Source organism: Leopardus geoffroyi, chromosome D1, assembly GCF_018350155.1.
Source record: "Leopardus geoffroyi isolate Oge1 chromosome D1, O.geoffroyi_Oge1_pat1.0, whole genome shotgun sequence".
In the NCBI taxonomy this organism is placed as follows: Eukaryota; Metazoa; Chordata; class Mammalia; order Carnivora; family Felidae; genus Leopardus; species Leopardus geoffroyi.
The window spans coordinates 88,315,241-88,327,705 of NC_059329.1; the positions used below are offsets into that span (position 1 = coordinate 88,315,241).

At 59.0% G+C, this 12,465-nt stretch overlaps 1 protein-coding gene and 1 long non-coding RNA gene across 3 annotated transcripts in view; one reads left to right on the forward strand and one right to left on the reverse strand.

Moving 5' to 3' along the window:
- Nucleotides 1-12,465, reverse strand: part of ABTB2 (ankyrin repeat and BTB domain containing 2) — a 175,630-nt gene that overhangs the window by 3,319 nt on the left and 159,846 nt on the right. For both annotated transcript variants that reach the window (XM_045484920.1, XM_045484921.1), the window contains exons 8-15: nucleotides 10,035-10,131; nucleotides 9,693-9,828; nucleotides 7,754-7,983; nucleotides 6,194-6,372; nucleotides 5,700-5,805; nucleotides 5,375-5,477; nucleotides 4,793-4,883; nucleotides 487-555 (exon numbers count right to left, since the gene is read on the reverse strand). In XM_045484920.1, the coding sequence (XP_045340876.1) occupies nucleotides 487-555; nucleotides 4,793-4,883; nucleotides 5,375-5,477; nucleotides 5,700-5,805; nucleotides 6,194-6,372; nucleotides 7,754-7,983; nucleotides 9,693-9,828; nucleotides 10,035-10,131 (1,011 nt within the window). The remainder of the gene's footprint in view (nucleotides 1-486; nucleotides 556-4,792; nucleotides 4,884-5,374; nucleotides 5,478-5,699; nucleotides 5,806-6,193; nucleotides 6,373-7,753; nucleotides 7,984-9,692; nucleotides 9,829-10,034; nucleotides 10,132-12,465) is intronic.
- LOC123601574 lies at nucleotides 317-2,436 on the forward strand. The gene is made up of 2 exons (XR_006714166.1): nucleotides 317-729; nucleotides 975-2,436. It is a non-coding gene; the product is annotated as an uncharacterized LOC123601574 (long non-coding RNA).

Consider the following 12,465-nt stretch of genomic DNA (forward strand, 5'->3'; position numbering starts at 1 on the left):
GTCTGAGGACGGATTATTTCTGTTCTAGAGCACCTCGGTATTTGCTGGGACACCTTGGAAGGCAGAGGATGGGTGACAGACACTGGTTGGGATTCCTGACCTCACAGAAGATCTTCAATCATAAGCTGCATGCTTTGTCTACACCACCTTCTACCCAGGCGCCTGGCCAGCAGGGGCTCTGTTTTCTAAGTGCGAGGAGGTGAGTGGGAGGACCTGCTGCCTGCCTTTGATCCTCCTGGGCCCATTATCCCTACAGGGGAGCCTTTCCAGCCCCCACCCCCACCCCAGGCATGGCCCAGGAGGTGGTGGGCACCCGGTTCCCTGTCACAAGAAGAGAAAGGACCAGCAGGGAATCAGAAGGTCCTCGAAGAGGCCACCTCCCCTCCTTGGCTCTCCAATGCCAGGTCTCTGAGCGCGGGGTTGAGAGCCAGCAGCCGGGCGTTGGGCGCACTGGCTCCCACGCCCTTCCCAGCACCGGGACCTCACCTCCAGGATGTCGGAGGCCGGGATGTCCATGGCTTCTGTTCCTCCGTAGTACAAATACTGCATCATCATCTGCAGCGGGAAGAGGCCCCGCATGAACACCAAATGGCCCCACAGCACCCACGTCCTCTGGCTTCACCAGAGTGCCACTCTCTGCCCTGGGCCTGGCTGCGCCCTCCACCCTCTCCATGTGGATGCGTGCACATCCCCACTCACTGAAGCGGATATTTTGTGCAGTCTCTACAGGTCAGCCCCGAGACTCTCCCTCTTGATTTCCTGTATATACGACAAGCTTCCCTCTACGGGATGGTTTCACCCTGAACCTCATGACAGCCCCGTGAGCCCAGAAGGGAAGGTGCTGTTCACAGATGGGGAAACTGAGGCCCCAGGAGGGAAGGCATCATGGCTCAAGTCACTCGGGTCTTCTGACTCCCACACCAGACTCTAAGCAGCACAATGCTCATTTCTCTTCTTACCTAAATTCTAAATAGGGGCCTACCCTCAGAAGCTGCTTCCAACTTTCCCGGCTGTGCTAGAACTCCAGCGTGGAGGTGAGAGCCAGACCCTGTCTGCCCCCTGGATTTGTTCCCTTGGACAGCAAGCTCAGAGCTGGGGTCGGGTCTGGTCCAGAGGTCACCTCGTTGCCTGGCCCAGACCTGGGGCTTGTGGGAACAGAGGGCCTGGGATATATCAAATGAGGTGGCCTAGGACTGGGGAACTACATTTAATTTCACTGCGGTCTGTCACAAACTCTGCCATCACGCTGGAGCCTGGGAGGTTCCCAGTTGGAAAAAGAAAAATGATTCTCCCCGGTTGGCTGCAGAAACAGCCCCAGCAAGGAGCTGGCAAGTGTGTAAGTAAACACAGCTCCGGCCGGCACAGTCGGGCTCTGTTAGGAGCCGGCCCCGGGCTGGAAGAGGCACCAGAGGGTCTAGGAAGCAGCCCAACCCTGGGGGAGAAGAGTGGGGAGATGGCCAGTCTGTCCAGGCCTGAGGTCAGTCCCTGGAGACTGTCCCTCCCCACAGAGCGGGGGGCGGGGGAGGCTCCCTCGGTCCAGCAGCCCTTGCTGGAGCACAGATGGAGGTGTCTGTCCCTCCAGGAGGTGTGCGCCTCAGGTGCCGTCTCCTGTGCTGGGCACAGAGTGGCTGTTTGGGACGCCGGCAGGACTGCCTTGGATGATCCAGCGCTGGGAGTGGAGCAGGCGCGGGGGGGGGGGCGGGGGTGGTGCGGGTAGGATCTCCTAGGCTTGTTTGCTAAGGGGTGGCCTCAGGACAGCCCCTCAGCAAGAAGGGGCCTGGGGGTGTGGGCCGTGAGATGGGCCGGAATCCTGCAGCTCTCCTTCCCAGGCCCCACGGCTCGGGAGTTGGTTCGACAAGGCCCAGCCACCTGTGGCCTGTGGATCTCCCTGAAGTCCCTTAAATGGATATTAGTCTGTGGAAGCCAGAGCTGAACCGCTCCCTGGGAACCTTGCTGCGGGAGGCGGGTGGCCAGCAGGCAGAGATGGGTTGATTGTGCACAGCCCGGCAGCCCGAGGGTCCAGACAGGCTGCTCTGGGTAAGGCCCCAGGCAGCGTCAGCTGCAGAGGGGGTGGCAGGGTCTCCTTCCGTCCCGGACAGGACCCCAGGAACCTGACTCCAGGAGGCTGCAGATACTGCCGGGACAAGACTGGGGTCAGAAGCCAGGTAAGACCAGCCGGTCCTCAAAGGCCCGGGTGGGGTTGTCGGCAGTGACCTTGGCAAGATCTAGGCTGGCCCTAACACTATAGCCGCTGACCACATCTAGCTTTTAAGTATTTGGAATAAGACTGGTCTGAATTGAGATGTCAAAAACACACTGGATTTCAAATGCTTATGTTTTACATTCTTGGTATGAAAATACAGTTGCTAATTTTTATATTGATCACATGTAATATTTTGGCTACCATGGGTTTAATATATTATTAATTTCACTCCATCTCCTGCTTTTTTATGTGGCTACTAGGAAATGTTAAATTACATATGTGTCTTGCATTATCTTTCTCTTGGATGACATAGCTCAGATCTCCTTGGGCCTGTTTCCTCCTCTAAAAAACAAACCTAATGAACCCCTTCCCCCGCCTGCCCTCATTCCCTCCCAGTGCTGTGAAAGCCAGGGAGATACTGTGGGGCTGCCCTGAAACTTCCAGCTTGGTTAGGAAACCCCGGTCCCGGATCGAAGCCCGGAAAGCAGAGGTCAGCATCTGGATGCTCCATCTGAGATGGCATTCCCCCACGTGGCAGAATTCTATAGCCAGAGAGCCCACATTTCCCAGGCCTGCGTGTGCCACGGATGTTAGACCTGATGTCCCTATTTACCCTCCCAATAGCCCCGAGAGGTCGTCAAGGGCTGCTAAGGCTGCTCCGACACGGATGTCCTCCCAGGGAGCCCCTCCGGGCTGGGCAGCCACATGGCAGTGGGCACCGTGTCCACACACGTGCCCTCCCCCTACTCTGGCCCCGGCCCTGCTGCCTCTCCTGCATTGCCCTCCCATGTCTGGTCCTGACCCCACCGCATGCCCGGACTTTGGGCTTCTTAGCCAAAGCAGTGTCTAGAGCTGCCCCTTCTCCACGTGAGTTTGGAGCAAGGGATGGAAAAGAGGGAAGGAGAGACCCTCCCCTCCCCAACTCTGCTGCCTGTGCCAGACCCTGGGCCTCGCCTCCACCTTGTTGGTCACCAGGTCCTGTCCACCTCCCCTCACTGCACGGCCACCAGCCGCTCACCGTCATCACACAGCTGGATTTCTCAACAGCCTCCTAACTGGTCCCCTGGAGTAGTCATGACCCCTCTGGTCCCTTCCTCACCCTCCGAGTGAGCTTTGTAAATGCGAACTTGACCATTCCACACACATAACCTAAGGTTTGAATCCTGGCTCTATCACTTCCCAGCTGTGTGACCTTGGGTAAGTTACTCAACTTCTCTGTGCCTCTGACTCTTCATCTATCAAGAGGTGATAATACACCTACACCTCCTAGGTGTGCTATGAAGCTTAACTGATGAACACAGTCAAAGCACTTGGAGCCACACCTGGCTAAGTGAGAGCGATGGTACTATAGGTTAAAGGTCAACCCCTTCATGCGATGGCACCCTGTGGCAGCTTCAGACTCATTTCTGGATGTTCTTCTGAACCACTAACCAGACTGGATCAGAGGACATTTCTTGAACACACTGTGGTCTCTGCTTCTGTGTGCACAGTTCCCCCTGCCTGGGGCTCCCGATGGCTGGCTAGCTGCCCCAGTCCCTGACGGCCTCTGCAGATTTGGGTTAGATGCCCCTTTTCTGTGCTCCCAGTGCTCCCCATGCATACAGATCACTCTCTGATCGCTCTCTTGTAGTCCCGTCTCCTGGTGGAGGGGGCCCGGTCCTGTTTAGTGCCATCCCCACAGTGCCCACAGATGACGAAATGCCAAGTAACTGGGTGAAGACAGCAGGAGGAGGAACGAGGCCGTTTTAGATGGTGGCTCCCTGTGCTTCCGTGAGACTCTGACCTCTCCCACTAGGTCACAGAGCTCTCCTGTGCAAGGCCAGGCCCCGGACCCACATACCAGCTGTCCCTGGCCTCGGTCTCAGCCCCTGGGGGGTCATCCGGGCAGCCCAGAGCCCCCCCCCAGCCTGGAGACCTGTAGTCGCCACTTTCCCAAAAGGAGCTCTCCGCCGGGGCTCCTCCCTCCAGACTCTCTGGCCCCGACTGGCAGCAAGCCCGTGGAGTTTCCATCACACTACCTCTGATGTTCTCCAAAGTTAGGGACTGAAAGACCTGACCTGGGTCCTCCGCAACCAGGACAGGCTCACCCGGCTTTTTCTGCCTGGCCTTCCTGGTTGGGGGTCTGAGGCCTGGGAGGGGAGGAGCAGCCCACACCATGCTTCCCAGAGTAAGCACAACCCCCGCATCCCGCCTGCAGGAGGCAGGGGGCTGACGCCACAGGGAGGTCTGTGCTGTGCTGCGGGGAGCTCGCCCTGAGGCACAAGGGCTCATGCACGTGTGCCAGGCCTTACGTGTCTGTCAGTCTGCCCATGTAGTCGTTTGGTGGTCAGAGCTCAGGACTCATGAGTGAGGCTCTGAAGCCACAAGCCCACACAGGAATGGCTACCTCTGCCTGGGAAAGGCCCAGACACTCCCACCTGACCACTGATGTAGCAAACGCAGAAGGCACCGGACTGGGGATGGAGTGGAAGATGGCGGCCAATCCTGGCTGCCTCCCAGCCCAGACGGACAAAGCCAAGGGGCCCTGGGGGTGGGGGGAGCTCCCCCCACCCCACCCCTGAGAAGCACAAGGCACAGAGAACCACACACCTGAAAAATGTGGTACTTCATGTCGCTGATCTCAATGGTTTTGCTGCCGTTGCCATCCTGTTCTGATTTATTGGTCATCAGTGTCTTGAACCTGGTGCGAAAGGGGAGAAACAAGGCGGGTCTTGAGCATGACTTTTACTCCATCATTCTGCAGCAATGGCGCCATCCATCACCTGGCCGGTCACTGGGAGACGGGACATTTTTAAAATTACTGCAGTGCTCCCAAAATGATTCTCGGCAAATGGCGTCTTACATCACCCTGGACTGACAGCCGGGCTGGGCCCCAGTGCATCCCCACTGCCCCCCAGGGGTGACTGTGACGCCTGTGGCGGGAAAAGTGACTCTTTATTCCCAAACATTTATATTTTCTAGCGAAAGCAGGAACTCGAACAGGAATGCAACCTCAGGGCTCCTCCTGGAGAGCTCTCGTCCCATCCCCTCTGTCCCTCTTTCCACACCGTCTTGTGCCCCCTGTGGGGCAGCGGGACTCCACGGTCGCGTGACCCATCTCCACAGGACAGGCTCCTCTGTCACCTGGTGTCTAACGAAGCCACTCCCACCCCTCTTCCCGATGCAGCCTACCTGTTAGAAGCCGTCACCAGGAGGACTTTATGCGCATAAAACAGCTTTCCTTCCACTAGAAAGGTCACATCTGACATCTCCTTGTTGTTCAGAAAGTGAGGATCTGTGCCCAAAAGGAGAGAAGGGAAATGACTAGGGCCCCCCCACCACCGGGGGCTGGCTAAGCATTCTGAGAGGTTGGGGGATACAAAGGGGAAGAACAGAGAAACTGAGGCCCAGGGCCTTGGCGCTAGGAATGGGGAACAAGAGACAGACAGGGAAAGATAAAGGAAGACAGACAAGGAGGGGGATCTGGAAAGGTAGGGTGGGCGGGGGCAGGCCTCACCTAGCCTGGCGGGCAGGGTCTTCCGGATCTCTGGAATGCTGGGTACCGGGCTGCTGCCATAGCAGTGCATGAAGATGGCAGCCAGCTGCTGGGTGACGGAGTCGTTCTGCGGGGCAGGGGCAGAGAGAGGGCCTGTGAGCTCGCCCGCCCGCCCGCCATGGCCGTCTGTTTATAGCTACAGACATGTCAGGCTAATTTCAAAAGTCCAGGCCTGGATTAGAGCAGCCGCGGTCTTTTATTCCTCCTGGATCTGGCTTGGCAAGAGATGCCTGTTCCTCCATCACTGAATCCCCAAATTGCTTTCCTGGCCAGCCTCCAGCCCCGACAAATCCACGGCCTATAGCCTCGGCAGCCAGGCAGTGGGAGTCTGGGTGTGGGGGGTGCGGGAGGGTGCCGGTGTCTGTCTGCCGTGTGTCGGTCTGCGTGTCTGCGGTCTGGGCCGGGGCCCTGGAACCCGGCAAGCTCAGGGTGGGGACCTGCCCAATGTCACTCACTTTGCTGGTCTTGAGGATGTCGAACATGAGCTGTAAGCCCTCGGTCACCAGCTCCTCGTTGTATTCCTCCTCCTTGATGGAGCTGAAGTCCCTCAGGAGGCTCTGCACCACCGAGTACCGCGACTGGGAGAAGGAGGTCCTCAGGGACTCGATCCAGACGTGCAGCTTCCAGGGGACGCCTGGGCGCAGGCAGGGGAAGGGCAGGCCTCAGCAGAGCGGGCCCTGGACAGACCCCCCGCCCCCACCCCCCACTTTCTCGGCAGGCTGTCTGCACTGTGCCCCCTCTGGTCCCCTAGCATCCCGCCCTGTCCCCTCATGCTGAGTGGCTCTCTCCGAAGCCAGCTGTAAAGAGCTTCCTTTTGGCCTGACAGGCTTGCTGAGGTCAGGGGAATTTCAGGTTCTCATCAGATGAGGGAGAGCCAGCCGGAGTGCCAGGAACCCGCACGGCTCAGCCTGAGGCCACGCCAGTCCCACCATCTCTGGGGCCCTGGAACTACTTACTGGGAAGACCTATTAATTATGAGGGATGGCCAGGTGGACTCGGATGCCTAGAAAATAGGCAGGACACATAGGCCCACGCCTATCTAGAAGGCTGAAATGAATCCTGACCTACCTCAGAGGGCTTTTACCAGCGCTCAGGTCACTGGCATTCAGTGGCACATAATTACTGTGTACCAGCTCCCTGGAGTGTGTCAGTGAGGCCATAAAGTAACTTAAAACTACTTTGTGAAGGTCATGACAAAAACTAGTAATTTTCCTGGTAATTAGAGACATAGCTTCTTACCCCCCAGCCTCATATGGATTTAAACAAAAAAGGATGGATGGCATTCCCTAGGGACACATGACTTAGGTGGCATTAGCATCCTCAGTTTGCTGACTGTAGATGGGAATGATACACCCATTTTACAGTGAAGAACACTGAGCCTGACCGGCCGCAAGAAGGTAGCATGGCCTCCTGCTTCCCTGGCCCAGTGCTAGGGGTCTGTGTGTCGTGGCCCCTGTGAGAGCAGGGACACCGCTGCCGTGCACCGAGTGCTCGTGGCGAGCCAGAGCCAGGCCCTGTGCCTCACGTGACATCACACTCTTAGATGAGGACCATCAGCGCCTGTGGAATGGCTGGGACCTCACCCAGGTCTGTCTGTCTGTCTGAGCGGCCTCCCTGGTGGAAGGACAGTCCCACAGACTTGCAGACCCGAGGAGTGGAGAGTTTGGCCGAGTGACAGGAGAACATCCAGGTGACCAGAAAAGTTGACTCAACCCCGGGGCCGCACATCCCAGGCCGTGACCAGGCCCTGGGGCAGGGAAGCTCTGACCAGGGAGGATGAAGGGCCTGTGGCGGGGCGATGCCCTCAAGAAGCACCTCTGCTGAGGACTGAGGCTCCAGGCAGCTCCTGTCCTGGCCATCAGCCATCAGGCCTGCGTAGAGCGGTCCCGCCCGGTGCTCTGCTGCCTTGTGGCCCATCTGCCCCTGTGGGCACCGCCCCCTTCCTGTCTGCCGCAGAGCAGGAGAGCGCGCGTGCGTGCACACGTGTGTGTACGTGCATGCCTGCGAGTTCTCACCCAGCGCCCTCAGCTCCATGGTGATGTCCACGTAGCCGTGCTCAGCACTGTAGTACATGGCCTCCTGCAGGGCCTTCGTGCGGGTCCGGCTCAGCCGCACGGGCCCCTCACTGCCGCTGCCCTGGCTGGACGCGTCACTCTCCTCCACACCTTCAGCCAGGATCTCCTCCAGGGACAGCACGTCTGCTTTGGCCTGCTGAGGCTGGGTCAGGAGCTTCCTCAGGACGTTCCTGCAGGCCAAGGGACAAAGGAGGGTGACGCCTGAGGTCCTCACCATGGACGGAACCACCTGAGGTGCCTTCCAGAGCCCCGGGGCCCATATGGGAGTTACGGGGCACCTGTGGGCACAAAGTGCGCACGATCTCCCCCTCCCAGGCGGGCTGGGCCAGGCCTCCAGCGCCCTCCATCTGCAGCCGCCCGAGGGAGGCAGGGAGGACACCGGGGCCTCCCCTACCACTCCCCTACCATCCTGGTACTACTAAGTCATGGGCTTTGGGGCCAAGCAGGCCCTGCCATTTTGCCTGTGTGATCTCAGACAGGTTGTTCTATGTCTCTGTGCCCTGACCGCTGTCATCTACGGAACAAGGTACCAGCCTCACCCTCCTCCAGAATTAATGTCAGGCCAAGGTGATGGCATCACACGTAGAGCCTGATACATAGCGGTCCTCTGAGATAGCAGCCAATTTTACTCATGGGAAGTGTCTGAAACATAGGACATGCCCATATTCATTTGTTTTTCCTTCCTTCCATTAGGAAGAATGACCTCAAGTCAAGACGCCTGTTATACAGAATTCAGTGTGTAGAACGTTAGACTTGACGTAACATGTTCCCATGTACTGTTGCACTTAACCCTGTGAGATCCCACGGACGCTGCCATTCATGTGTGATGAATACAACTTGCTCAAGGTCACCCTGGGCAGGAGTACAGACTCAAACCCAGACTTCTGGTCCCATGTCCCAGGCTCATTCTGTCACATCCTGTGGCCTGGGATGGCTGCAGCATGGGCAGGTCCAAAGGTCACCTGGGGGCTGAGCCTTCCGGCGGCAGCCCAGCCCAGCCCCCACCCCATTCTGTGCTGGAGGTCATGTTGTGCCATGCAGAGACCCCTCTGAGAGACTCGGGGTCATCCGGCAGTAGCTTTGCTCACCAAGTTTACAGAGTACCCACTTTGTGCCGTGCACGGGTATGTAAAGGTGAGCCAGCCATGCCTGTCCCCGATCCGTGTTCCAGAGAGAGAGAGTGGGTAGCAGGTGAGTGGACAGACGGTCTCCACGCAGGGTGAAGAGGTTTTGAGAAGGGCGTTGGAGAACAGGAAGTAGTTGTCCTGGCTGCCCCTCTCTTCTGGCCCCTCCCCTGCCTTCTAATAACCTCCTCTCTGTCTGACTTTGCCCCCCAGAGCTTCCGGATGGTTCTGGGCTCAGCCCGCTGCCTCCCCGCCACAGCCCTGGGCAGGCCTGGCCCCCACAAAGCAAGATCCGCCATCTGCTCTGGCAGTGGGGTGTGATTTCCCACACGGCCGCCAGGAGCTTCTTCGAGGCTGAGCCATATGCTGTGCGAAGGCCCTGGGGGTCCAGGAGGCCACCGTGGGCCCGGAGAAGAACCACTGAGCACAGGAAAGGACGTGGCCCCAAGATGGGTCAGTACTGGAGTCTATAGGAAATGGGAGATCCTGCCCTGGGTGTTGGGAGACCCAGGCTGCAGTCCTGGTCTGCCGGGAACGAGCTGGGGGGCCTCTCCCAGCAAGGGGACCTCTCTGCCACCCAGTGTCTCTGGGCGTCCAACATCTGAGGCCTCTCTGCTGATCGAGGACCTGCTCATCTTTCTGGGTGGCTTACATGCACAACTCCCATCTGGAAAGATCTCTAGCTCTTTTGCTGCCCCTGGGGGAGCCTGTTTCGTGCTCCCACATCGCACGGGGCGGGAACCCCAGGTGGGTACCTGTGACCATGGGCGGCTGAGTGGCTGAAGCAGTTCATATCCTCATGGAGGGAGGAGGCCATGCCATTGGCTTCCAGCATGCTGAGTAGGGGATCAGCGCCTCGGCTCAGCAACAAGCTGACCAGCTCGTAGTTCCCTGGAAGACAAGGCCGACGAAGGATGCTACCACTGCCCACAGCACCGCGCCTGTCTGCTGGCCCCCGCCTGGGTGCCAAGCTCTAGAGAAACACTGATGAATGGGGCCAGGGGGAGGCCTCAGACGGAGGGGTTTCAAGGCTCGACCCAGGGATCTGGGCACGGGGCCGCAAGTCCAGCTACGGGCCGAGCCAGCTGTATACCTACCAGCTGCAGAGGCTAGCTGCAGCGGTGTCTCCGTGTAGCTGTCCTCACCGCCAGTCACTGCTGAGCCCTCCACGTGGGCACCGGCATCCAGTAGCAACTGCAGGGCACATGACAGGACACGTCAGTGTGGCAGGGAGTGTCTGTGAGAAGGGCCTCGACGAGTTCCCTCTAGGCATGTGACCGAGACCCTACTCCCCCTGGGCAGCCGAGGAACTGGAACTTTAGAACTTGGAGTTAGCCTCAGGGCTCCACGTTTCTAGAATCTTCACCTCTGTTCTTGTGACTTTGGACCAAGCCCCTAAGCCGTGGGGACATCTGAACTGTTTCTCGCTTTTAAATGCTTTCCTGGGGAGGGATGCCTGGGTGGTTCAGTCAGTTAAGGGTCTAACTTTGGCTCAGGTCACGATCTCGTGGTTCACAAGTTCGAGCCCCATGGTGGGCTCAGAGCCTGGAGCCTGCTTCAGATTCTGTGTCTCCCTGCCTCCTTGCCCCTCCCCGGCTCGTGCTCTCTCTCTCTCAAAAATAAATAAATGTTAAAAAAAATTAAAATAAAAAAAATGCTTTCCTATGACTTAATTGTGGTGACCTTTCTAAAAAATAATGCAAATGAACAGAGTGGAAAGTATCATCCCAATCCAGCAGGGGAAACTGAGGCGGGGAAACTGAGGTTCTGGGAGGCAGCAGAAGTAGTGGGAAAGACACAGGTATTAGGCCCAGAATGAACCGAGTGCCAGTGCCAGCCACCAACCAGTCAGGGACCTGGGGCACAAACCTCAACCCCTCTGGGCCTCGGCCTTCCTCATCTGGAAAACGGCAAGAGGCCGTTGATACGAAATGGCACTCAACCCACCACGGGGATCCAATAACCAGAAGGTTCTCACTGAGAGGTCTGGCAAGCAACCCGGGGCTGAGAGGCGCAGGACTGGGGGGAAAGCTCACCATCCAGGGCGCCTCTCTCCGTGCCGGCAAGGGCAAGGTGGCCCGGGGCTGGCGGATACCCGGCAGTTCCAGCTGAGCCGGGCCGGCTTTGCCTCGGGGCAGGGGCGGTGTCTGCACTGCCCCAACAGGCCACCGCAGGCTGCGTCTCACCTTCCCTGACCTGACCGGCTGCTCCGGTGGGAGCACTTCCATCCTTCCCGGGTTTCTGGACACCAAACCCTCCTCGGAGCCTACACCCGGCAGGCCAGCCTGCACGGCAGCTGTCCCACACCCGGAGACCAGGTACGAGGGGTCCAGGCTGCCCTCCACGCCTCCACTGCATCGCCTTTCCGGGTGGCTTACACGCACAACTCCCATCTGGAAAGCTCTCTAGCTCTTCTGCTGCCCCTGGGGGAGCCTGTTTCGTGCTCCCACATCACACGGGGCGGGAACCCCAGGTGGGTACCTGTGGCCATGGGCGGCTGGGAGGTGGGGAACGGCCGTCAGCTGGAGGCTCTTGTCAGTCAGAACCCAGCTGTGGCTGCCGCCTGAGCCGGTGTGCCAAGGCGGGGGAGGTGGAGGCCTGCCCGATGGGGCGAAACTGGGCACCAATCCAGGCAAGTCCAGGGCACGGCCCTGCAGGCCGGTCTGGGATAGGCTGGAAGCCTGCTCGGGTCGTTAGGACGGCAGTAACCAAAAAGCAGGCAGGATAGGGCAGCGGGCCTGGTGAAGACCACTCACTGAGTCACTGCCACAGCCCAGGGCTGTGCTGACAATGATGAATAGCCTGGACATGACCTCGGCCCACAGAGGACTTGCAATCTAGCAGACAGACGGACAGACAGACAGACAGCAAGGTGTAACGTGAACTCCCAGGAAGGGGCATGCAACCCTCTATACCCCAGTGGCCTGAGGAGCAAAGGAGTCTGGGAGTCGAGCGGCAGTGTGGCTGGTGTCCTACCCGGGGTGGGACGCCGCTCTGCTCTACTTCTGGGCCCGAACCCCATCCTCACACCGGCCACAGCTACCTTGGGCCGAGGTGGGGACCGTGTGGCGTAGCCTGGCTTGACCCCTGAGCTGTGCCCCTCTGAGTGCCCTCAGGAACTGGGAGACTGAAAGACTGGGCCTGTTAATGGGGATGGGCAGAGCCAGAAGGACGCCATGATACCGAGCCGGCTCTGGGGGACCATTCACGAGGGAGGAGAACGAGCTCGAGGTGGGGGTGGGGGGAGATGGCTGGAGGAGGGAAGACAGAGCACATCTGCAGCTTCCAGCAGGCCCCGGGACTCCCTGACAGACCCGGAGATGCCGTCCAGGCCTGCTACTGCTCAGGCCTGGGTCTTACTTGCTGAGGCCACACATATCCTTGTACGAAAGCCCTCTGCCTGAGGCAAAGTGGGGGGTGGGGGGCGGGGTGGGGCCCGCCCTGCTGACCCGGTGGCTGACTCTAAGCAGTACCTCTGCTCTCTCTGATTCCAGGCGGCCGCTCGCTTGGGCCAGGCAGGGGCTGCGT